The following is a 27,355-nucleotide window of genomic DNA, read 5'->3' as shown; positions in this document are numbered from 1 at the left end:
GGGCTAGACAACTCTCTAAGAGCATAAATGGCGGGGAAAATACCAACCTACACTGATGAGGGAACTTCCTTACCTGGGAGTATCCAGTGCCAAAGAAATCCCAGGCCCAGGCCCTATTCCTTAATACAAGGGAGGCACTAATTGGAAGGAGGGGAGGGAGGAGAAGAGACTTTTTGTAAAAGATGATGGATAACTTTTGGCTGGCCCTGGAACTCTGTGAATTTACTTTTTTTTTTTTTATCTATTCCCATTTTTCTTTCTTAGCTCCAGAGTCGAATTGTCCATTTCAGTGAGTTCGAAGGGAGAAGTGAATGAACTATTTCAGCTCTTAAATGGCCTCCAGGATCAGAACTTCCCAATCTTCCCTCCCTTAATGAATTGAGGATTATAGAAAAAATTTTTAAAAACTTTCTCCAGCAGGGTCCTAATTCTCTAAATTGAAAAATCCTTAGCTTAAGTATCTTAATGAAGCACAAAAAACACAGAGATTCTTTGTTATTCCTTGATGATCCTGGGTGGTATGACCCAAGGTTATAGCTTGGAAGCCTGAAAAATGTCCTTCCCTTCCTCTTCCATTTCCACCTTCCAAAATACTTAGGTTCTCTTCCTCCTCTATACTAGCCTGGCTCTCCATGCCCTAGGGATAGCTATAATATCTTGGTAATAAAGAAAGGGAAATATCCTCCATATCTTGGGAACAGAGCAAGGAAGGACTCAGGAGCAAAGGACTCCTGGATTTCTGTAACATACATAGATACCCGAAGACGCACAGAAACACCAGACACGAATCCCTGCCTTACACGTGGGTTGGGTTCCAAAATTTTGTTTGTTAGGTCCAAGCCTCAGAACATGAAACACATTTCTCCACAGAAACAAGCTTCCTCATGGTGGTTAAATCCCCAGGCTAATTCATAAAAGCCTGTTTAACCTGTAATATGGCAGAATTGTTGAACTATTGTCAAATATAGCACCATCTGGGTTATATTACAGGTTGAGTATGGTTTTGTGAGCTAGCTTGGGGAGCTACTTCCAAAGCAGTGCTGGTACCCATCCCCTTCCTTCAATGAACACAATTTCCTGGGGAGACTAAGGTCTGAATCACCTCTTGCCTGGACTTTTTAAATCATATTTTAAAAAAACTTTGCCTTCCATTTTAGACTCAATACTGTGTGTTGGTTTTAAGGCAGAAGAATGACAAGAGCTAGGCAATGGGGTGTTAGTGACTTTCCCAGGGTCACATAGGTAGGAAGTGTCTGAGGTCACATTTGAATCCAGGACCTCCTTTCTCAAGGTCTGGTTCTTAATCTACTGAGCCACCCAGCTGCCCCCTGCAATCATTTCTTAATAAACTTTCTTGCCTCCAGTCACTCCCTTCTTCAGTGCATTCTCTACATACACAACTGACAAAATCATCTTCCTAAGGTAAAAAGCCTGATCTACTTTCTTCCACTCAAAAAAACTTTATTGGTTTGCAATTTTGTTTCCAGAGCAGGAGTTCCTGGCCTCTTTTGTATCTTAGTCCTCTTTGGCAGCCTGGTGAATCCTATAGATTCCTTTGCAGAACCAGGTTTTAAAACATAAAAATTAAAATAGATGAGATTATGACAGTGGATAGAGTATTTAGTTTTGAGTCAAGACCTGCCTTCATGAGTTCAAATCCTGACTCAGATACTTACTAGCTGTGTGACCTGAGGCAAGTCACTTAATCCTGTTTACCTCAGTTTCCCCAACTGTAAAATGAGCTGGAGAAGGAAATGGCAAACCATTCCAGATCTTTGCCAAGAAAACCCCAAATGATCCCAAAATGGGGTCACAAAGAGTTGGCTATGGGTGAAAAACAACTGAACAAATTGGAAACTAATTTTCCTGAGAAATAGTTATCAAAATATTAAACAAACAAATAAGTTCATGGAACCCATTTTAATAACTGCCTACTCTAGGATAAAATCCGAAGTCCTCTATTTGACTCTTTAAAAGTGCTCTCTATAATCTGACCCCAACTTACCTTTCCTGACTCTCATTTTACTCACCTCCCTGCCTTCTATGTTCCAGCCAAACCCAGCTATTAACTGTACTCTAAACTCTGCACTCCATCTTCCAACTCTGTGCATTTTAACAAACCATCCCCCATGGCTGGAATGTACTCCACTCAAGCCTTTCAGCCCTTTTTCTTCCAACAAAGCTAAGCTTAAATCAGTGTTTCTCTGTCTCTCCTCCCTTCCCCCTCTCTGTCTCTCTCATCTCTTTCTTCTTCTCCCCACTCCAAAAACCCAACAACATAATATTCCTTCTGTGTATATTGGTTTCCTCCTCCCCATCCCCTATAGAGCAGAGGCAATAAACATCCTAAGTTCCCAGAACTAGTTTAATATATGTAATTAGGCAATGTTGGACAACTTGAATAAAAATTCAATACAACATAGATAATGCTAATTTGTGGTTTTCTAAGTAAAAATGTACCTAGCTGGGATCCTATTAGAGTATGGCACCCTTTCTGCAGAGTATAATTTCTTTAAAGGCAGACACTGCTTCATTTTTGCCTTTGGACGTTTCATATCCCATTCAGTACCCACCCTGCCTTTGTGAACATATTCCCTGTTCCACTTTTCACCATTTAAGACTAAATGGTCCTATCTTGCTGAGATTAGACTTGCAACAGTCACCCATTGGGTGATTCCACTGCTGAATGGCATGGGAGCTTGACCTGCCCACTTTCTAGTCTGAGCCAGTTTAATAGCCTGGTGGGATCCTATTCTCTGATACTCACTGTATTTACACTGGATTTGGTGTGGACTCCCAGCTCCCTTAAATCCATTCCATCTTCAACCTCCTGAGCTCAAGAAATCCACCAGCCTCAATCCGCTGCTCCCCAGGAACAGGGATAATAAGTATGAGCCATTATACCCTGCTTTTACATTTGGATTTCCAGGGCTTAGCACATAGTAAGTACCCAATAAATGCTTTACATTCACTCAGTCTTTTGTATCCCCATCATAAGCACAGTCTTACACATAGTAAACACTTAATAACTGGAAAACAGAATTGAAGTAGGGCAACTAGGTGGCTCAGTGGATAGAGAGGCAGACCTGGAGATGGGAGGTCCTTGGTTCAAATCTGGCCTCAGACATTTCGTAGCTGTGTGACCCTGGACAAGTCACTTAACAACCATTGCCCAGCCCTTATTGCCCTCCTGCCTGGAAACCAACCCTTCATATCTGCCCAGGCCAGGATATTAGTAAGTACAGAAATTTTTGAGTTGGGTGTATGCATATTTAGGAGTGCCCACATACATGCAGTTCTAAAAAGGCATTACATTTGTGGTGGAGAGGGAGGACAGGAGGACACTTTCTCATTCAGCCAACTGGATGTGCCTGTCATCTGCCATGCTACAAGACAAAACCCAAGCCAACAGTATTCCGCTGAAATACGCCTTTGTCATCAGGTATGTTGGGGAGCCCAGAAGGATAGCTGGGCAAGAGTATCTTAAAATGGCTCCATGACTTTGAATTATTTTATTTTTATTCATTTATTTTAAAACCCTTACCTTCAGTCTTTGATTCAATACTGTTTATTGGTTCCAAGGCAGAGGAGTAGTAAGGGCTGGGCAACAGGGGTTAAGTGACTTGCCCAGGGTCACACAGCCAGGAACGGTCTGAGGTCATATTTGAACCCAGGACCTCCCATCTCTAGGCCTGGCTCTCAACCCATTGAGCCACCCAGCTGCCCCTTTTGAATTGTTTATAGATATTATTTCATAAGCTTTATTTCCCACCCCCCTTTATCTCATTTCAATGTCTCCTCATAAAAAGACATTTTAAATAAATGTGGTTGGGGATAGGGATAATTTTTCCTTCTATACAGATGGAAAGTTCTAAGGTTTAGAGAGAAACAGTGACTTATTTATAGTTACACTACAAATATAGATAGAATAGAAGAAAAGTTGAGAACTTAGTTCTACTCGTCCCAGTACAAGTAATAATGCATAATGTCTTTACCTGCAGTTCTCTTTTATGACCATAGTAGGTGATTAACAGGCATCTGTGATTGTTGTTGGTCATTTAATTCACCTAGACTCTGTCTAGGACCACAAATAGATTGACAGGGGAATTGCTCTTCTTTGTAAAACTCTCTGAGAAGGAAATGGATTTCTATGCTTCCTTTGGGTTCTTGTGAAAGCCATCCAAATATATAGTGTCCTCTCGGATTTGTGAAGACCTCTTGGTAGGAAGAGTTACCATGCCTCCTTTGGATCTCCCCTTAAAGGACTCCTCCCTTCACAAACACATATCTATACCCACCTCTTGGTCAGGGGCTTGTCCTGACCTCTAAAATTCCCCACCCACGTGGATTACCTGCTTTCGGAACTTCATCCAGGAGCAGGTGATGGGTTGTGTGCCTGCGACTTTACAGAACAGCTCCACGGACTCTCCAGCTCGAACCTTTTTATCTTCTGGAAACTGGATGATCTGGGGTGGAAGAGCTGGAGGACAATAGAGAAAGTGAGTCAGAGAAATAAAGAGATCAAAAAAAAGAGAGCCAGGTGGGCAGGTGAATAGACAGTGAGAATACATGTCTCTGAAGACCAAGTGAACCTGCCTCCTTTAGAAATTGGCTCTTGCCACAGAAATATCATTGCATTCTGTGCAGCTTGCTAGAGACATATGCTCTCCTGTGCCCAGTCTTTGAGAAACATCTACCCCACTCAGATTATTTATATTGCCTCAGGTGAATTTGCAAATGCAAGAGAACTTGCACCAATCCTGCATTACACTCTCTTCTGTATAGTGCCTCCAGCTGCATTCAATGTGGTGTGGGATAAATTGCTTGTGGTAAAATCAGTTCCTTGGCTCTTGGTGAGAAGGGCATATAGTGTCTTAAGAATTACTTTTCGGGGCAGCTGGGTAGCTCAGTGGATTGAGAGCCAGGCCTAGAGATGGGAGGTCCTGGGTTCAAATCTGGCCTCAGACACTTCTCAGCTGTGTGACCCTGGGCAAGTCACTTAACCCCCATTGCCCACCCTTACCACTCTTCTGCCTTGGAGCCAATACACAGCATTGACTCCAAGATGGAAGGTAGGGGTTTAAAAAAATTAAAAAAAAAAAAAAGAGTTACTTTTAACTCTGCCCCTGCCTGGAAATTAGTAAGTTCAGAAATGGACAATTTAGGCGTTTGTATATTTAGGAATGTCCACATATATACAGTTCAAAACAGACATTACATTTGTGTGTGTGTGTGTGTGTGTGAAGGTAGGAGACATTTTCCTTTTCAGCCAAGTGGACGAGTGCCCATCTTCTGCCAAGCTACAGGCCAAAATCAAGCCAATAGCATTCTGCTGGAATAGTCCATTGTTATCAAATATGTATATCATAGCCTGTGTTAGTCTGTCTCCTCCATCTTCAGTCCCACATTTTAGGGAGAAAACTAGAATCTTAGGATTGGTTTGAGGACTACAACTTGACTCCTTAGAAAACCTTCTCCAATAAGCCCCACTCAGTTTTCAATCCCACCCTTACATAGTATCCCCTCTGTACTCATGTTGAATGGGATCTTCAACTTTCTTTATGGCAATGTGATGCAATTAGGTTAACCATGAATTGAATAAATGCCTATCATGTGCAAGGTAAAAGGAATCCCGCTGAAGTGGATGGAGTTCCCTGCCTCTAATATATACTACTTTAAACTCTCAGTACCCCAACCTATAGTCTCTAAAATTTTAAGATGAGGAAAAGTTTCTGGTCTTTATCAATGAAAAATATTTCTACGATCTGAGGTGGAAGAATGGAATCATAGATCCTGCCTGACCAAAAGGAAAACATGCCAGACATAATCCTAGCCAAAGACAAAAATGAAAATGTCTCTACCGTCTAGGAGATATATTCTAGCGAGACATTGAGATCCTATACAGATAAGGTCAAAGGGAGGGAATGAAATGGACAAAATCCATGTGCCTGTTTCTTGTTTCCTGAGAATATGGGCTCTGCTTTCAGGGAACCTCCAGTCATAATAGGGAGACAAATCTGATCCATATGAGAAGGATAAGAGAGATCTTGCAAAATGAATATATTGTGAACTGCACTTGAATACTTCAGAGGAGTGGAGCAGCTAGGTGGCACAGTGGATACAATGCCTCATCTTCCTCAGTTCAAATCTGGCTTCAGGTTGTGTGACTCACGGCAAGTCACTTAACCCTGTTTGCCTCTGTTTCCTCATATGTAAAATGAGCTGGAGTAGGGAATGGCAAATCATTCCAGTATCTTTGCCAAGAAAACCCAAAATGGAATGACTAAAAGTCGAACAAGAATGGAAATGACTGAACAAAAATAACAAAACTTCGGAGAAAGTGGAGTATGGTGATAGCTGGATCATGTGAGGTTAATAAGGGAAAGCTTTCCCAGAAAATTTCAGAATTTGAGAATTAGAAGGACCTTCAGTGGCCATCCAGCAGCCCTTACATGAAAGGAATTCCTATTAAAACATGACCAACAAGTAGTCATCTAACCTCTCTTAAAGACGCCCAAGGAAGAAGACTCCATCACCAATGGCAGCCCATTCTACTTTTGGAGAACTTCGAAAGGAAGGAAAATATTTTCTGACATCTTACCTAAATGTGTCTCCTTGTAGCTTTCATCCACATCCCCTAGTTTCTGCCCTTTGGGGTCAAATAGGACAAATCTAATCCCTCTTTCACATTCTAGCCATTCAAATTTTTGAAGACATCCACTATGGTTCTCCTTAGTCTTCTCTTTTTCAGGCTAAACACTCCTAGTTCCCACAACTTATCCTTAAAGGACAAAGACTGAAGGCTTTTACCTTCCTGGTTTTGCTCCCCTAGACAACCTCCAGCTTATCAATGTTCTTAAACATTGGTTCCCAGGAATGAACACAATAATCTAGATAAGGTGTGATTAAGGCTACAGAATAACCTTTTTATTTTATCACCTTTTTATTATTAAAAGATATTTCCTTCTTCATGCAGCTAAATTAAATTTAAGTAAGGCTTTGGAGAAAGGGAAGGGCAAAACTGTACAGTGTTCCGAGCAAAGTGTATGCTTATAAAGTGAATGAATTAATCCATCATCAAGAATTTGTGAAATACCTAATATGTGCTAGACACTGTACTAAGCTCCAGAGATATAAGGATGTAAGTGACAAACCCTGCCCTTGAGGAGTTTATATTCTATTGGAGGACACAACACATATATACATAACTATATTTAATATATACACAAATAAATGCAAGGTAATTTGGGGGGGCAAGAAGTACTAAGAGTTGGGAATATAAAAAAAAAAGCTTCGTGGTAGAAAGTGGCATTTAAGTGTTGAAGGAAACTAAGGATTCTAAAAAGCAAAGGTGGGGAGGGAATGTGTTCCAGGTATGGAGATGAGCCAGTGTAAAGGTAGAGAGAGAAGGGAGATTGAGTGTGATCAATTTGGTTGGACTGTAGAGTAAGAAAAGGGGATCAATGGCTGACAAGACAGGAAAGATAGGTTGGGATCAAATTGTAAGGGGTTTTAAATGCCCAATAGAGGAGCTTATATTTGATCCTAAGGGAACAGGGAGCCATTGGAGTTTGGTGAGTAGGGGGGAGTGACATGGTCATATATGCACTATGGAAAGATCACTTTGGAAGGTAATAGGGGATAGAATGGAGAGAGCGGGGGAAGACAGAGCAGGAAACTATCAGGTTGTTGTTCAGTCATTTTTCAATCGTGTCCAACCTCATTTGGATTTTCTCATGACCTCATTTGGGATTTTCTTTTTAAAGATACTGAAGTGGTTTACTAATTTCTTCTCCAGCTCATTTTACAGATGAAGAAACTGAGGCAAAAAGGGGTAAGTGACTTGCCTAGTGTCTGAGGCCAGATTTGAACTCAGGGAGATGAGTCTTCCTGATTCCAAGGCTGGGTGCTTTATCCTCTGCCCGCCAACTCTCAGGGAGTCGTTGTAATAGCCTAGGGGAGAAGTGATAAAGGACCTGCTATGTGAGTTGGAATAAAGGCACAGAAAGGAGAAATGTTGTGGAGGTAGAGATGACAAGGTCTGGCACCTCATTTGTTACAGGAGCTGAGGGTGAATGAGAAAAATAAGAGTATTAAAAAGAAAAGAGACTGAGACCAAAGAATGAGCAAGCTGCCATGACCAGCAGTCTGGATCAAGGGAATGTGAGAGATGGAAGACAAAGTCAGGCTTATCCTGAACCATTGAGCCCCAGAGACAAGGGTGGCAACAGGCCAAGGGAAATACTGGTTCCCACCAACCGATAGGTGACATCATGTCATAGGATGCTACCGCCATTTAATTACCTGCTTTCGGGGGTGTCTTGGGAGCAGGTTTCTTTTTCACTGTTGCATCACCTGAAATACAGAGAAGTTCAATTACTCATGGCATTTCTTGATGTCTCAAGAAAATTTCTACATCTTGGAAAATAACATGAACGCCCATTGCATCTTCTCTCCCCCCGGCTCCTTCAGTTCATTCCTTGGAGACCAGCTTCAGAAAAAAATATCCTACTCTTCTTGACTGAGATGGCACAACTTCCACATTAAGCAGCAGAACTCAGGGAACAGAGGCTGTGGTCTCTGGGGCCTGAATTTTTGGGATAAAGAAGGTACACCGATTGCTTTAATAAGAGCTACCTGTATCCTATTTAAAGACACAATTGTAAGCTTACCAACCATCTTCCCTTCCTCTCCTAACCTTTCAAAGGACTGGAAAAAGAAAATAATGTTAGAATATTCAGTTTGTCTTTTGCAAGGGCCCAAGGATCTCAGTGTTTGTCCTAGCCTGGGACCCTTAGCTGAATGCTTTCACTTTCAGTTCAGAGTCTACCTGATGAGCTGCAAGAAAGGGATGGCTTTCACACCCTCCATAGACCAATAACAGGACTGGGATGTGAAAGAAATACTTATATAGTAAACAGGAAGCTTTGGATTTGAATCCTAATAATGCCCAGAAGCCTCAGAAGTCTCATTTTAGGAAGGAAATATAAAACAATGGCAAGCAAATTGGATTTGAATTGAAGGATGTGAGTTTTAGTCATCACTGTAGCATTTACTATCTCTATGGCTTTGAGCAAGTCATTTAACATTTCTGATCCTTAATTCCTAAACTATAAAATGAAAGAAGTGGGCAAGATGACCTCCAATGTTGCCTCTCAGTGGTAAGTCTTTGATCCCATGGAACGGTTATGAATGTATAAATCACCATGCAAATATGAACATTTACCATGGTGTCTGGGATATAGCTGGCATTTAATAAATCCTTTGTTCTTTCTTCCCTTCCTTCCTTTTTTCTTTCCTCCTTCCCTACAGCTCCTTTCCTTCCTTCCTTCCATTCTTCTTTCCTCTCTCCCTTCCTTTCTTTCTTTCTTCCTCCCTCCTTCTTCCCTCCCTCCCTTCTTTCCTTCCAAATGTCTAATTCCAGGCTAGACTCTTTCTGTCACAGCTTACCTCAATCAACGAATCCATTAGCCAACCAATCAATAGACCCATTTCATTACTGAGCACCTACTATCATCATAACTTGACTCCTGATACTCTCTCACTCTCCATGTCCTATCAGTTGCCAACTCCTGTTATTTCTACTTTTGTTATATCTGTTGTCTATGCTCCCTTTTCTCTTCTGACACTACCACTAATCTGATGCAGGCCTTCATCAACTCATGCCTGGACTCTAGCAATAGCCTGCAGGTTAGTCTCCCTACCACAAGGCTCTTCCCACTCCAATCCATCCTCCACTCTGTTGTCAAATTGATTTTCTCAAAGCAGACCTGAGTTCCCTCTCAGTCAATAAGCACCAGATCCCTAGTACCTTGAGGATAACATATAAAATCCTTTATTTTTAAAACCCTTACCTTCCGTCTTGGAGTCAATACTGTGTATTAAGTGACTTGCCCAAGGTCATGCAGCTAGGAAGTATCTGAAGCCAGATTTGAACCTAGGACCTCCTGTCTCTAGGCCTGGCTCTCAATCCACTGAGCCACCCAGCTGCCCCCATATAAAATCCTTTATTTGGAATTTAAAGCCCTTTACAACTTGGCCCCTTCCAATCCTTCTGTTCTTCTTTCACCTTAGTTCCCATCATATTATCTGCAATCCAGTGACATTAGCCTCCTTGCTATTCCTTGAACACAACACTCCTTCTCCCTACTCAATCATTTTCACTGGTGATACCTGATTCCTGGAATGCTTTCCCTCCTCATTTATTACTAATTTCTATGGCTTTCTTTAAGTCTCACCTCAAGTCCCACCATGCTAGTTAACTATTAGGCAGTGAGGGATATAAGGGGATAGGGACACTTGAGATTTCATTAATATAAGGAACTTCTAGATAAGGAAATTCCTGTTACCAAATTGGCTCCAAATTCCCTTTGCCAAATTCACTATATTGGCTCCTTCTCTACAACTTATGGCCTTATGATAATGCCAAACTCAGATAGAAATGGGGACCACTAAACCATCTCTAAGCAGCTCTGTAGCTTGGATATTGGCTTAGTTTAAAATCTTAATATTGTCTTTGTTTTATTGTCTTTTTATTTCTTTGTTAATATTTCCTAATTACATTTTAGTCTGGTTTGGGTGGCATTGGGAACATTGTGGGACCGTGTTTTTGACAACTCTGGACCAGAACCCTAAGAATATTGGCTAGAGGGATGTAAGACATATGTTTAAATTCACTCAGGAACAACAGAGCAAAACAAAATGATTATATAACTATGCTCTAAGTATAAAAAAATAATAGTTTTTATAAAGCTCAATAAGGTTTATAAATCATGTTACACATATTATCTCATTTAATCTTCGAAAACAAACATCTTCTGTTATTATCTAGATTTTATAGATGAGGAAACCTGAATTTAAGTAGTTTGACCAGGATCCCACAGATAGTGTCTGAGGCAGGATTTTAACTCGAGTTTTCCTGATTCTGAGGGCAGTTAGGTAGTGCAGTGGATAGAGCACTGGGCTTGGAATCTTCCTTTGTTAGAATCAGGCCTCAGACACTTGCTAGCTGGGTGACCCTGGACAAATCACTTTTAAGCCTCTTTGTCTCAGTTTCCTCATCTGTCAAATGAGCTGGGGAAGGAAATGGTAAACTACTCTGGCACCTTGGCTAAGAAAACCCCAAATGGGTCATGAAGAGCCAGACAAGACTGAAGAATAACTGAACTTTCTGAGTCCAAGACCAGTACTTTATCGTTATGCCACCCATCTGGCTCTAGACGAAGAGAGAAGAGAGGGGTCCATGGGGATTAGAATATTGGAGGGTTGTTTTTGGTAAGAAGTAAACCTGGGGTTGAGTCTTGTGGAATGAGTGGGATTTGGATAGGTAAAGAAATTTGAAGGATGTCGTAGTTGGGGAACACATCATGAGAAAAGGTCTGGTGTCCGGGATAAGCAGAAATTCTTGGTACTGAGGTAACAAGGTTTTGTATTGAAGAGTTGTAGAAAGTGGATTTGGAAAGAAAGAGAAAGCAGTAAAATTATGGAAAAATCTTAAAAGCCGGGTTAACAATAATAATGATAACATACTCTCATGTAGTGCTTTTAGATTTATAAAGTACCAAAGAATTTGTACTTTATCCTGTGGACAGCTGGGAGCCATTAAAGGTTTCTGTGTAGTGAGTGATATGCTAAAAGTGATGTGTCTAAGGAAGCTTAGTTGGCAGTTGTATATGGGAAGTACTACTGGAGGATTTTGGGAGAGAATGGAAGCAAAGAGGTCAAGTATAAGAGAAGACTAGGGTTATTTTGATGTAATGTGATGAGGAGTGAGGTCACAATTATAATGGAAAGGAGGAAACAAATATGGCAGACATTAGGAAGAAAGATGGTGAAGGATTGGATACAGGGAATAAGTAAAGGGAAGTCCAAGATAATGGGGTTCCTTCTTGTGTGATTGGAAGAATGGTAGTATCACTGATCAAAATTTGAGAAGGGAGGTTGGTTTGAGGGGAAAAGATGATGGGTTTGGGTTTTGAATGTGTTGAGTTTAAAGTAAGTGAGATATTTCATCAAAAATACCAGCAAGCTACATGTAACTATATGAAAAAAGATTCTATATCATTATTGATTAAGGAAATGTGAATCCAAATAACTCTTAGATATCATCTCACACCTATTAGATTGCATAAAATGATAATGAATAAATGAATAAAAGACAAAATGACAAACATTTTGTTTTAAGATAGACTTGTTTGCAATTCAAGAGGTTTTGTATTCCTGTCAAATTCTTTATAGTTAGCTTAAAATTTATTTCTTACTTTTTTAAAGCCACATTTGTGATTTCATCAGGAAGAAGGCCCCTCTATGATAACACTCTAGGAAAACAGATGGGTTCCTGTTCTTCAATTTATAGTCTTGGAGGGCAGCTAGGTGGCTCAGGGCATAGAAGAGCAGGGCTGGACTTGGATGACCTCAGATACTTTCCAGTTGTGTGAACCTGGGCAAGTCTCTTAACCCCAATAGTCTAGCTCTTACTGCTTGCTTAGTATTAATTTTAAGACAGAAAATGAGGGTTAAAAAAATTATAGGCTTAGAGACTTGCATGGGTCACACTGACAGGATACATCATACATAGGATTTGAACAATTTCTTGGCTTCAAGGAAGACTTTCTATCCACTAGACTAGCCCAATGTCTGGCATACTCTAAGCCCTTCATCAGTGCTTGTTGAATGACTGAGAGACTCTCAAGACAGAACTTCTACAAGGTAAAACCAGTCAGATTCACAAAGGCCCAGGTGATTCCTATTCTCTATGACTTCCGGGACTTTCTTCCAGTTTCCTTTAAATTCAACATTTGGTAGTGTGTACTCCTTCCTGTCTGTTCTTATGACTGGTCTGTTTTCATTCAATTGTTGTTCAGTCATTTCAGGCTTGTCAAATTCTTCATGACTCTATTTGGGGTTTTCTTGTCAGAGGTACTAGAGTAGTTTGCCATTTCCTTCTCCAACTCATTTGACAGGTGAGGAAACTGAGGCAAACAGGGTTGCATGATTTGCCCACAGTCACAGAGCTAGGGAAGTGTCTGAGGCCAGATTTGAAACTAGGAAGATGAATCTTCCTGACTCCGGGTCTGGCACTCTATCTCCTGTGCCACCTAGCTGCCCAACCATGACAGTATGGTGCCATTGACTGTATATACCAAACAACTCCCAAGTTCAAATTACAGTTGCTACTTCTATAGCCACTGGGTCCTGGTACTTACTGCTTGTTCCTCCATATCCAATACCCCCAAAACTTAAACTTTTCACTCAGTTTAACTCTCCCCTCCCCTGGAGCTCACTTTTTTCAACTCTGTCCCCATCTGATATGGACAACCTGGCAGCCTGCTGCTTCCCAATCTCCAAGGGTTCCCTTGGACTTCCTGAAGTATCAACCTGAGTCCTCCCTGTGAATTTTTTCTCTCCTCCTTTTCTCTCATTATGACCACATTTACTTCTTCTTCTTTTATCTAATTTGGCAAATTTCAATTAATTAATTTAGAATATTTTTTTTTCATGGTTACAAGATTCATGTCACTTTTACTTCTGCCAGTGACTCCTCTCCAACAATCCCAACCTTACTGTACCAGCCATAAGCCTGACTTGAAACAATCTTGGAGGAAAAGCAAAAAACCAATAAGAAATGACATGGCGAGTGGATCCATCACTGTTCGTCATCGCCTGGATGGAGAAGTGATAGCTCAGGGAATTGAGGGTAAAGGGGGAACGGCCCTGGTCTGGGAATACAGAACACCGGGATCAAACCTAGCCTCTAACACATACAATGATAGCTTTAGAGCTGAAAGGGATCTTGGAGGTTATCAGGTCCAGGCCCCTCTTTTTTACAAATGAGGAAACTGAGGCAGTGGTTCAATGACTTGCCCAGGGTCACACAAAAGGTAAGTGCTGACTCCAAGTCTAGTGTTCTCGATACTCCGCCATACTGTCTCATGTACTAACCCTGTGACTCAGGGTAAGTCACTAAACTAAGTGCCCTAGGCAATGCTCTCTGACTGAGTAGAGGGCAGTTGCTGACTCCACCTAAATCAATTAAAACACAAAGCTGGTGCAAAAAAGAAAAAAATAATCAAGGAGTATGAGAAGCAGCAGGGAAGCTTCTGGCACACTCCCTGTCTTATAAGTAGGGCTTTGAAGTCATTGGGTCAAATGTCTCCCTTAAAGCCAGACATTCTCCAACCTGCCAGGGAAGTCACTGAAAATTTGCCTCCATCAAATGGACTCTTAGTAATACTGTATTTATTACTGCAGTGGAGGCAGTACTGGGCCTGGAGTCAGAGAGACTCTTCTTCCTGTGTTCAAATCTGATTTCAGACACTTACTAGCTGGGTGACTCTGGGCAAGTCATTTCACCCTGTTTGTCTCAGTTTCTTTGCCTGTCAAATGAGCTGAAGAAGGAAATGACAAACCATTACAGGATCTTTGCCAAGAAAATCCCAAATGAGGTCACGAAGACCTGGACACGAATGAAAAATGACTGAATAACAACAATTTATAGCTATTTTGGCTTTGTAGACAGCCTCTCTCCTTCCACTAGAATAGGTGCTCTCCAGGATGCCTTCAACTTCAGGTTATCATAATAACAACCAGTGTTTAGCTAGTGCTTTAAAATTTTGAAAAGCACTTTTATAAGCATTGTCTTATTTTATCCTCACAACAACCCTGGGTAGTAAAATTATCATTATACCCATTTTTCAGATGAGCTTAATTTTTTTAAACTTATTTTCTTTAAAACTAAAGTAAATTAAGTGACTTGCCCAGGGTCACACAGCTAGGAAGTGTCTGAGGCCAGATTTGAACCCAGGATCTCCCATCTCTAGGCCTTACTCTTAATCCACTGAGTAAATGATTGATGTCACACTCAAACTTGGATTTTCCTGACTTCCAGTACAAGTTTTGAAATACTTATACTATTCTGATGATAAAGATAATAATAGTCAAAAGTTATAGGACTAGGGGGCAGCTGGGTAGCTCAGTAGTTTGAGAGCCAGGCCCAGAAATGGGAGATCCTGGCTTCAAATCTGGCCTCAGACACTTCCTAGCTGTGTGATCCTGGGCAAGTCACTTAACCCTCATTGCCTAGTCCTTACCACTCTTCTGCTTTGGAACCAATACACAATATTGATTTTAAGATGGAAGGTAAGGGTTAAAAAAAAAAAAAAAGACAGACAGAACTATGGAAAAAACACATCTTTGGAGTCAAGAAACTGGATTAGAATCCTTGCTCTGTGACCTTGGGTAAGCCATTTGATCTTTGAGAATCTCAGTTCTTCACTTATCTAACACTGCGGCTCGGCCAGATGGCTTTGTAGGTCCCTTCTAGGTCTCAGTCTGTGATCCTGTGTCTTATCTTCCCCAGTGAGATATGAACTCCTTGGCAGTACTGACTAGATCTCCTTTAACTTTCTGTTCAGCACAATGCCTAGCCCTAGATGGGAAGCATTGACTAAATACTGGATGGATTAACCTGAATTGGAAAATGAAGCCTTGAGAAATGAAGTCTAAGTTCAAAGAGAATCACATCCACATGAGTGGGGAGGGCTCTGGGAGGTCATCTCATCCAACCTCCTTCCCAAAACCAAATGTGTCTATATCAGATCTGGGGAAGTTCCCAGCTCCAAACTCCAAGGTTCAGAGAGGAACCTCCTCCTCTTTTTTCTGCCCTTCCCTTACCTCTCCTGCCCTCTATCCTTAAGGCCAAGTCCAGCCGACACTTTTATTTAGCTTGGGAAGGAAGGGATGCTCTGTTTGGTGAAGAAGGGAGGGCCTGCCTTCTGTAGAGGTCTGGTGCTGGCACAACATGAAGGAGCAAGGACAGATGGATCTCTCCCCTCCATCCCCAGCTCCAGCACTCATAAATCAGCAGATTTATCTGGGAGAGAGATAAGGTTGGGGTAAACAATAGGGAGGGTGCCTGAGCTGAAAGGCCCTCACATGGCATCTGGGAAAATGGAGAGGGAAGGCAGCCTTTGAGAAGCTAGTGTTAGAACTGGGAGTAGAAGGAGCTTGAAATGCTTCTGCCTGTCTGGGGGACATTTCCCTTTTAAGGTATTTGGCTAAAAATAGACGGCAATCTTCCCCAACTCTAAGAAAAGTAGCATCACTCTCTGCCAAAGACTCAGGAAGGGAAGAAGTCAGGCCTAGGTAGGGTTTGGCGAATGGGGCCTGAGTCCCCATTTCATGGGAGCTGCAATTTAATGGTTTTGGGGCATTGGGTGTTCATAGTAGTTGTCTAGGTCCCTCTAGTTTGAGAATTCTGCTGATATGGATTTTTGGTGTCTATTTTGCTTTAGGATGAACATACCTAGATCTTTTTGTTTTGTTTCTTTTTTCAATTGCAAAAGAAGACAAGAGTTCAAAGAAACATTTTTTCCCCTAAAAGATAATAAAGGGGGCAGCTGGGTGGTTCAGTGGATTAAGAACAAGGACTAGAGACAGGAGGGGTGTGTGTGTGTGTGTGTGTGTGTGTGTGTGTGTGTGTGTGTGTGTGACCCTGGGTAAGTCACTTAACCCCCATTGCCTAGCCCTTACTACTCTTCTTCCTTGGAACCAATACATAGTATTACTTCTAAGATAAGGTAAGGGTTTAAAAAAAATTCCACCCCATTCCAAGTGATATACCAAAACCTGTCCCCCAGATCATATTGGGGCTATATTCATTGACCATCAGAGAGAGAATGAACTCTGTCAGGTCAGGGTCTCCAAGTCAGTGATGAGTGAATTAGAACCTTTTTATTTTGAGTGGAACAGACGATGAATTACACTGTTTTTCTCCAGAAAACGTATTCTTTTTTTTAACATCTCTATTATTGTTGAGGCCACCATCATCATTCTAGGCATCCAGATAGCCAATCAGTTGCCGAATTTTGTCATACCTATCTCAACAATCTCTCTCATCTCTGCTCTAGCCAGGTTCTGATTGTTTTTCTCCTTTAATACTGAAATAGCCTTCTGAGCAGTCTCCCTGATTCAATTGTCTCCCTACTCCAATTCATTCTCCAGGAAGCTGCCAAGGTGATTTTTTCCTTAAGTTCAGGTCTTAACAGGTCATTTTCTTATTCAACAAATCTTGTGACTGCCTGTTGATTCAAGGATCAAATATTATTTCATCTTTACCTTGCTCATTTTAATTTCTATTTTGATTAAGTTTTAACATACACATAATAATTAGAACAAGATCACATATCATATAGTTCATAAATAAGTAAATATACACATATTGGTCCAAGAATTTTTACTGATTGAAGTATATTTGGAGAACACTATCCTAGGTCATCAAGTCCTTCGGGGGGGAGGTGTCAAAATCTATTTCTTCATCTTCAGATAATCTTATAGGGATGGCTTAGTTGATAAGAAAGTAACAGGACATGGGAGACGATCTTTCTGTTAGCTCAAAGCTGCTTCTCTGAAGTGCCATTGAGTCACAAGTTTATTATATATGAAATTCTAGCTCCCCCAAAAGCATAAAGATTTACGGCTGCGCAGAAATGCCATTACAAGGTAGACAATTCAAAGAGGCTTCAGAAGCTTCAAGGCGAAGATAAGAACCAGGCTGGACTTTCAGCTACCTGATTATCAGCAAGTCAAGTCTGGGAATCTTTTTCTCAGGGGTGAAATGCTCCTGCTAAACTGAGGTTTCGACCTTGGCTTGCCAAGCAGCTGCATTTCTGACCAAGGGAGAGAATGTTAACCTCTTGACTGCTGGTTTGCTAAGAACTTAAAGTTTTCCAATAAGATAGGGTGTGGATCAGAAAAGGGGTCAAAAGAGGAGTCTCAGATTTCTATCCATTTGAGGCTGTTTCTCTTATTGGCTTCCCACATGGGGGCATCTTTGTAGAAGTAGTATCAATCAGCTAGTAAGTACCTAGTAGGTGCTAGGCATTGGGAATATAAAGTTAGAAAAGAAACAGTCCTGGCCCTCAAGGAGCTTATCATTTCATCAAATGTAGTATTATGGCAAGAATATTGGACTTACATTCAAGAGACTTGAGTCCAGTCCTGTTGCTTACTATTTTTTTTTTTTTGCCACTTTCAGAGTTTCAGAGAATCCCCAAACACAAGAGCTGGAAAGGAACCTGGACCTTTTCCAATCCTCTCCTCCATTACAGGTGAAGGAAATGAATCTCAGAAATGCTAAGTGATTTGACAATGGTCCGAGATTGTTGGGGTCCTGGTTTCTAATCTAATGCTTTTTCCACAGTTTCACATTTCTTAGGCACTGCCCTATAACAAGCTCTCAGTATTAATGCATCTATCTAAGTAGAGGATTTCGTTTCCTCAACTTTATCTGCACTTCACCATGGCCATGAATTCAGAGACACTGCCATCTCTGGTTCCCTACAATTCCTTCAATGTTTGTTCATTCATCCCTCTCTCCAATCAACAATCTAAACACTGAGCTAGGGGTTAAGGTAGACAGAGACATGGTCTCTGCCCTGACAAGGATGATAATGCAGTAAAATATAACCTACTAAGGAGAAAAGATATAAACGGAAATACAGATAATACAAGGGAGCATGGGCTAAACCAAAGAAAGGTACAAAGTGCTTCAAGAATTCAGGCCAGGGGCAGCTGGGTAGCTCAGTGGATTGAGAGTCATGCCTAGAGATGGGAGGTCCTAGGTTCAAATCCGGCCTCAGACACTTCCCAGCTGTGTGACCCTGGGCAAGTCACTTGACCCCCATTGCCCACCCCTTACCACTCTTCCACCTAGGAGCCAATACACAGAAGTTAAGGGTTTAAAAAAAATTCAGGCCCATCTTGGATGATGAAGGAATTGTAAGAGAGGGGAGGTGGCATTGGATTTGGCCTCAAAGAATGGTTAAGATTTCTGTGGGTGGTCAAGTAGTCAGAGGAAACTCTAGTCAAAATAAACATGAAACAGGCGGTGTGAGGGGATGGTCAGGAAATGCTCCAGATTGGATTTGGAATCAGACAGACTTGGGTTCAAATATCATCTCAGGCATTTACTAGCTTGTATGATCCTCGGTAAGTAAGCACTTTGGGGGGAGGGGGGCTGCAGTTTTTTTGTCTATAAAACGAGTGGACTGGATTCAGTGACTTCTGCAGTCCCGTCTAGCTCTAAATCTATGTTTCTATGAACTTAAAATATAATATCTTGAAAGAGGCTATCGGGGGATGAGACTGGAAAATTATGTTGGATTTAGCCTATGCAGGGGCTTGAATGCTGGGCTAACGAGTTTGGTCTTTAGACAGTGAGGTTTAGACACTGAAGGTTTCTGAGTTGGAGAACTGGGTGGGACATGATCAGAACTGTGTATGAAGAAGATTAATTTGGTAGCAGCACATGAGATTTCAATAGAGGGAAGAGAAATTCAATGTAGGAAGAACAATTAGGAGACTGTTAAAATAGTCCCCTAGAGAAGTAGTAATAAGGGCCTGAACTAGGGAGTAGAAATGACTGTTTGGATTTAATATCCATTTTGAAGGTCAAATCAGTAATAGGACTTAGGGATTAGTTAGACGGAAGATGATGGAGAAAGAGATGTTAATGATAACCTTGAAGTTTGGAACTTTAGTAACTGGAAGAATGGTGGTAGGACCTTAATCCTCAACAGAAACAACCAAGTCAGGAGTCTTTGTTTCCCAAAGGTGAGAGAAGGACATTCTGTTCCCTCTGAAAGGAAAGTGCAGCCTGGATTAGGAAGAGTGGCTGACATGTTCCGTTAAGTGATGGTATTAAATTCTTGCTATGAAGCATTCCATAAACACCCACAGCAGGTCTCAAGATCAGGGAAATGTGCCAGCCTGCCATCCCTCTCTTTCTCCCTAGCTCAGCCTACCTTCCCTCCCTCTTTCTCTCTCCCTCACTCAGGAAACCCAGACATCTGTCGAGTTGGAGGCAAGGAGAAGGGAGCAGAGAGAGGGAGAAGACAACAACCTTTAAAGCCAGACATTCCATCTCTTGCACCACTACCTAACCAGGGCAGTGGGAGAAATTGAGGAATGGGATCCTGGACAGCATCCTTGCCATGGGTTGTTTGGTGTGACACAAAGTGGAGTCAAATAACCTTGGTTCAAACCCCATCTTGATTCTTGAGTTTAGTGGCTCATCTACAAAATGAGGAGGTTCTCTGAGGGTGCTCTAGCTCTAGTTCTTTAAAAAAAATTTTTAATCCTCACCTTCTGTCTTAGAATTGATACTAAGTATTGATTCTAAAGCATTAGAGTGGTAAGGGCTGGGTAACTGGGATTAAGTGACTTGTCCAGGATCATACAGCTAGGAAATGACTGAGGTCAGATTTGAACCCAGGTCCTCCCAACCCCAGGCCTAATGGTCTATACATGGTACTTCCTACCTGCCCCAGGCTCTAGATCAGTGATTCCCAAAGTGGGCACCACCACCTGCTGGTGGGTGCTGCAGTGATCCAGGGAGCAGTGATGGCCACAGGTGCATTTATCTTTCCTATTAATTGCTATTAAAATTAAAAAAATTTAATTTCCAGGGGGCACTAAGTAATATTTTTTCTGGAAAGGGGGCGGTAGGCCAAAAAAGTTTGGGAACCACTGCTCTAGATCTTTGTTGTCCACTCAGGTGTTTAATCTATGTAAGCTATCCCTGGAATAAAATGCAAGAATCCTGACTGTGAAATGAAATGGTCTGGGTTCAATTCCTGTCCCCGAAGTTTACTGCCTTTGTGACTTTGGTCAATTTAATTAACTTCCTTGGGCCTTGCCACCTTCTCATCTGAAAAGATGAGGGAGTTGGACTCGATGACTTCTCAAATTCTTTCTGTCTCCAGATCTATGATTCAAGGAGTAGGAAAAAACTGTTAGCAGGTCTCAGGGAGGGATATATCCTCTCTATCCTGGATTTGAATCTATCCATTCTTTATTTTCCAATGCTGGGCACATGTGGGAATCCCCCTCCACCAACAGGACCAAATTTCATGCTAGAGAATCACTTCCTTGCTTCTCTCAGGACCAGACGGGCTGCAAAGACAGGAACCTCACAGATGCATGCATAGAGACAAACCTAATGGACAACTCAGCTGTAGAAAGAAGACTTTTCTAGTCTTCCAGATGCCTTTTTCCCCAGGTTCCCTTGTATCTGATTTGTAGGTATTTTGTATACAGGGATATTGACTCCCTGTTAGAATGTAAGCTCCTAGAGGGCAGAGACTGTCTTACTTTTGAACTCTAGTAGTTGGCATAGAAGACAGAAGGTGGCACAGTGGATAGAGTGCTGGGTCTGGAATCAGGAAGACATTTTCTTGAGAGTTAAAATCTAGCCTCTGACATTCACTAGCTGTGTGACCCTGGGAAAGTCACTTAACTATGTTTGCTTCAGTTTCTTCATCTGTCAAATGGGCTGGAGAAGGAAATGGCAAACCACTCCAGTATCTTTGCCAAGAAAACCCCAAATTGGGTTGTGAAGAGTCAGACAGGACTGAAAAGGACTGAATAACAATAGAAAAAGTTAGCACAGACTTTGGCACATAACTTAATAAATGCTGACATGATAGTCTAAAGGGAATATTCAAACCTCACTGGCACTTTTCTCGGACACTGGGCATATTTCTGGATGTTTTCCTGTGGTCAGTCAGTGTGAGCTCAAGGATTTTGAATGGCCTTTTGTTATTAGCGTTGTCATGGCAATCTGCTGAGCAGAAAAACATATCCCAATGCTCATTATAGTTTTCAGTTATGAACCACTACTCTGTAATAGCACAAGTAGTTGGATTGACTGTATGGATCCTTGCCAGTGGACTTCAATGACCCTGGAAGAGAGAGTGACAGGGAAGTTGGGTGGCTCAGTGGATTGAGAGCTGGGCCCAGAGACAGGAGGTTGTGGGTTCAAATCTGGCCTCAGACACTTCCTAGCTGCATGTATGATTTGGGCAAGTCACTTAATCCCCATTGCCTAGTCCTTACTACTCTTCTTCCTTGGAACTGATACACAGTATTAATTTTAGTATGGAAGGCAAGGGTTTAAAAAAAGAGTGAAGCTGATGACTTTGTGCAACTCTGTCTCACTTTAATCTAATTCATGTGAGAGTCAATGCACTGCCCCATGATGTCATTGATCTTTGAAATGATGGATAAACAACAATAACAATTCTCCTTAATATCTAGAGCAGTGATGGTGAACCTTTTAGAGATAGAGTGCCGTGCCCCATCCCCCTAACCCCCCACACCCCCAGACCAAATGTCGTGCCCTTTCTCACCACCAAGTGCCAGGTGCATCCTGCTCCCTCTGCTTATGCCACACAGAGGAGGGAGGAAGTGCTCCCATTGGCTGCTAGGCAGAGGTGGGGGGGATGTGAAAACATGTCATCAGACATGGGGGAGAGTGGAAGGGGCGTAGCTCCACTGGAGTCCCTCTGTCTTTCTAGTAATGAACTAGGGGGAGGGTGGTACATGCCCACAGAGAGCTCTTTGCATGCCATCTTTGGCATCTGTGCCATAGGTTTGCCATCACTGATCTAGGGGTTTGGACCACTAGAAGAAAAAAATCTCTTCTATCCCTTCTTCTTTTTCTCCTTTTCCTCCGTTTCTTGATTCCTCCCTCTCAACAAAGACTTTTCTGAGTCTAGCATTCAGGGCCTTCACTTCTCAGGTTGGCTTTGCATGCAGCTTTATACCCTGATTATTCTCACTCACTTCTTCTCCAACCAAGTGAGTCTTCTTGTCATCCCTGACACAAAACCCATTCATTCCCTCCTCCTCCTCCTCCTCCTCCTCCTTTTCCTCCTCCAATTACTCCTCACCAATTAATAACCTAGTCTTTCCCTAAACTCTGGCTAATTTCTTGAGCTAATTCCATGAAAGTCTGATCACATTTTTGTTTCCTACCCAATAACACCCCCATCACTGAGATATTTCCTATGAATACTTGTGAAAGTGTTCTAGATTTAGAAGCAGGGAACATAGGTTCAAATTCTACCTCTGCTTCCTACTACATATGTGACCTGAGTCTAGTCACAATGTTCTTGAGCTTCATCTATTCCTCTGTAAAATGATGGGGTCACACTAGATGGTTTCTGAGGTCTTTTCTTGTTCTAAAGCTACTATTGTCTGATCCTATGCTTAGGTAAGGTCTGCATTTTGGGGAGGCCTGTGTCCTGCTCTCCTCATAAGATGGAAAACTCCTTAAAGGCAGGATTGTGACTCTTCCTTCCCTCATATTCTCCTCAAGCTTTACTAAAAGGAGATTCTTCAGAGTCCAGGAGATGGGTGGAGGAATGAGTTCTGCACAAACTCAATGCAGACACTTGACTCACACAGCTGTCAGTGGAGGGGGTGATGGTGAGAAAGGAGGAACCCCAGACTGACAAGAAGATCAAACAATCTTCTTTCAGTAGCTGTGGGATAAGATGAATTTCTCGGTTAGATATGACCTATGTTAGCCCTTCACCAAGGATCTGAGGAACAGTAAAAATCTGCAAACAATTAACATTTAATCAAAGGACACTATCACCAAGGAATCTATTTGCACTTTCTCAAGGATTAAAAAGGGAATAGTCCCTAAAGAGGTCATGTTGCCCATCTCCTGTCTCTAAGGAAGAAGGCCAAAAAGATATTTTCCCATTTCTCAAAAGAAGGAGGGAATGGGGTAGCTAGTGTTATATTGAATCTGTGGGAGCCAGGAATCCACACTGTTGATTGACATGTGGATCAGTTGGATATTGAAATGTTTCCAGGGGGCCGTGAGAACAGGGGAGAGAGCAGTTGGCTCAGGGGGGTACAAAACGCCCTGGTAGCCCTGGCAGGGGTCCTTTTTTCCCCTGAGACCTGAGATCTGTGGATCCTGGTCTTTTGAGAATTGAGACTTGCAGGCTGAACCTTGCAAGATCTTCCTGTTTGTTCCTGTTAACATCATCAACCTGTACCCAGACCATCATCTCTGATTCTACTGCCCCTCGATATTAGGAAGTTAATCATCTTAGCTATCTAGGTTTCCCAGGACCCGGGAGGGATCCAGGAAGTGGGCAGGAGAAGAAGAGGGTGGTTATCCCAAAGACTGGTTAGGCACATCATCTAACAAAGGAGAAGAAGCTGAAACATCAAGCAGTAGTTTGCCTACTCTGGTGTGGCTGTGGCCAGGCTGGACCAGAGAGAAGCTAACCATCCTGATTCATTACTTGCCTATCGTTTAAGGGTTTATCATTACCAAATTAATTAGGGTTTCCCAATACCTCTATCCAATCCCATTATCCCCTCTTGGTTTAAATACAGTCAAAGCTTTTAAAGTACCTTCCTGAAGTGGTTATTCATAGCTTCGTTGGGAAGGGAGATATGCAGTCAGATACCAACCATTACCAAGCTAAAGAGCCCATTATATAATATCAATCAACCCCAGATGGAACCTGAAGGGATATCATCCTCTGACCTGCAGGATCCTGCCTGGGCACTGTTATAAAGGAGGGAGGTGTCATATCATCCCATCTATACAACATCTACAACATCTAGTAGTTTATTATAACACTAGGTGGTCCAGGGGATAGAGCATTAGGCTTGGAATCCAGAAGATACATCTTCCTGAGTTCAAATCTGGTTTTAGACGCTTACTAGCTATGTGACCATGGGCAAGTCACTTAACTCTATCCCCCCCCAAAAAAAGTAAATTAAAGAAGAAAGGACATGGAAAGCATAAATTTACAAAGTCAACTCTTAGGTTTTCCAGTACGACAAAAGACATATTGAAACTCCCACCTCCAACTAGTAGTGACCTCCATTCTCCAAAAAAGATTACACTAAACTTCTGACCAACTACTCTGCCTTAAGAGTCTTGCTGATAATGAATATACCCTTGGAGAATTTTTTCATGCATTTCATAATGTACTCCTTTAGAGGAGACAAGGAAACTTTCTACCATTTTCCTCACCAAATGAATGAATGAACTTCAGAAGGATATTATTTAATCTTATGCCCAACCTCTATGTGGGATTTAGAACTAGAAGGGATATTAGAGATAATATATTTCTATTCCTTTTTCTTAAAAATAAACTTCTAGTAAGTATTTAACAAATTCTTGTTGACAGGCTAATTGAATCCTAGGAAAGAATAGTGGGTCGCTCAGGTCCACCTAGGTACCAGAGCCAGGATTCAAATCCAGATGTTCTGATTTTGAATCTGCTCCTCCCATCCTGCCACATAACTGCTACTTTCTCTGGCTGACTCAGAAATGGCGTCTACACTAGCCTTAGGATCTTGTCATTGCTAGGGGAAAAAATCCTTGTATATGAAAAGAAATGAGTTACAGTGGGAGGCAGATCTAGTTTTGCAATCATGATCCTGGTGCAGGCTCTCATCACCTCATGCCCAGACTAATCTTTTCCTGCTCTAGAATGCCCTCCACTCAGCTGCCAAAATGGTCCTCTGAAAATGAAGGCTTGACCATGTCACTGTCTGCCCTCTCCCCTACTCAAGAAACTCCAGTGGCTCCCTATTACATCTAAGATCTAGTATAAAATCCTATCTCTTTTAAGACTTCACTACACGGTCCTTTCCTATCTTTCCATCTCAGCTACTACCTATGTGATCAGAATGTTCCCTTTGAGAACAGTGTTCCCTTCTTCATGTACACTACAATCTGGCACCTTCTTGCTGTTCCTTCAATAAGACACTTCCTGACTGTCCCCTATGCCAGGAATGTGCTCCTTCCTTGCTTGGTGTTCCTTTTATACATTCCTTCATGATTTAGCTCAAATCCCACGTTCTGGAGGAGGTCTTTTATGGGTCCTCCCCTCCTCCCCAAGAGTTAGTGCTATCCCTTGGAGATTATCTCCAATTTCCATTGACTAACCCTTGTAGGTACTGAGTTATATTGTATGTTGTCTCTCCAGTTAGACTGTGAGCTTTATAGGAAAGGAACTGTTAGTACCTTTCTTTTCATCCCTAGTGTTTAGCACGGAGCCTAGCACATAGTAGGTGCTTGCTGATGGAAATTTCAATAAAAACTGAATCAGTTGCATCCTCTACTCCTGCATGAATAATCTGGTTCTGGTCCTTTATGTCTCTCATAGATGGAAGTCATGGCAGTTAGGAACACTTCTCTGCCATATGAAAATGGGAGATTTCAAAGCATAGTTCTTTTAAGATCATGACTGAGAGTAATCCAGATGGGAAGACCCAGCGGAGGGTATTCTCTTCTTCAACGTTTAGCAGGAAGCAGAGCCAGAAATCACAGTAAAAGAATCTTAAAATTGGAAGGCACCTCAGGCCATCTAGTCCAATTCCTGTACCTGAAGCATAACTACTTTCTACTACACTCCTGACAAGAATCTTCCAGCATCCGCTTTAATACTTCCTAGGGACAGGAAACTCACTACTTTATAAGAGGCCATTCATTCTATTATCATACATATACAATTATCTGAAAGCTTTTAATTATTATTTTAAACTGAAATCTGTTTCCTTATAATTTCTACCAAGTAGTTCAAGTTTTCTCTCTTATGGGGCTACATGGAATCTCACAATGGAAAGAGACTTCAGAAATCACCTAGTCCAACTCATTACCTTAATAGGAAATTCCCTCCACTCCACAGAAAATAATTAGTCATCCAGCCTTTCTTTAAAGACTTCTAGAAATAGGAAACTCAGTACCTACCAAGGCAGCCCATTCCATTTTCGCACAGCTCTAAGAGTGAGAAAGCCTTCTCCCCTAGCAAAGTGAAATCTGCCTCTGAAATTTCAATAATAGAATCAGGGTTGGAAGGGACCTTAAATGCCCATAAGAGGTGGTAGAAAGGTGAAGTCAAACTGTGTGAGGCAGGATTCAAACTCAGATCCTGATTCTAATCCAGCATTCTATAGAGAGATAGGTAGTTAGGTGGCAAAGTGGAGACATAAAGACCTGAGTTCAGATGTGACCTCAGACACTTGTTTGCTGTGTGTTTCTGGATAAGTCATTTAATTTCTCTGTTTGCCTCAGTTTCCTCAACTATAAAATGGAGGGCCATGAATATCAAGTGGTATATTTGTAAAATGTTTAGCACAATGTCTGGCACAGTGACTTTTTTTTTTCCTGTGCAAGATCAGTTTATTAGAATGGCTAGCAAATGCCAATAAATTGAATCTGTGACCTCTCAGTAGTCATAGAAACTTATACAGTTGAAAAAAAATTTAAATCCTCACTTCATGTTCTAGTAACAACTCTAAGACAGAAGGGCAAGGGCTGGATAAATAGGGTTATGTGACATGCCCAGGGTCACATAGCTAGGAAATGTCTGAACCCAGGACCTCCTGATCCCAGGCCTGAGGCTCTATCCATCTGTGCTTAGTAAATGTTTTTTCCCTTTATCTCATATGTCTACTATACCATCTGGTCTAGTCCTCTGGGGCCAGTCACACAAGCAGTCTCTTGTATATGAGCAATCTTTCAAATCTCTGA

At 41.7% G+C, this 27,355-nt stretch overlaps 1 protein-coding gene across 1 annotated transcript in view; it reads right to left on the bottom strand.

Annotated features, from left to right (window-relative positions):
• MYLK (myosin light chain kinase) overlaps nucleotides 1–27,355 on the bottom strand; it is a 331,964-nt gene that overhangs the window by 85,769 nt on the left and 218,840 nt on the right. The window contains exons 18-19 of the mRNA XM_044670040.1: nucleotides 8,305–8,355; nucleotides 4,353–4,480 (exon numbers count right to left, since the gene is read on the bottom strand). Coding sequence (XP_044525975.1) covers nucleotides 4,353–4,480; nucleotides 8,305–8,355 — 179 coding nt within the window. The remainder of the gene's footprint in view (nucleotides 1–4,352; nucleotides 4,481–8,304; nucleotides 8,356–27,355) is intronic.

This window comes from Gracilinanus agilis, chromosome 3 (genome assembly GCF_016433145.1).
Source record: "Gracilinanus agilis isolate LMUSP501 chromosome 3, AgileGrace, whole genome shotgun sequence".
Taxonomy (NCBI): Eukaryota; Metazoa; Chordata; class Mammalia; order Didelphimorphia; family Didelphidae; genus Gracilinanus; species Gracilinanus agilis.
Note: the sequence above shows the minus strand (reverse complement) of the source record. Positions and strands in the feature narration are given on the sequence as shown.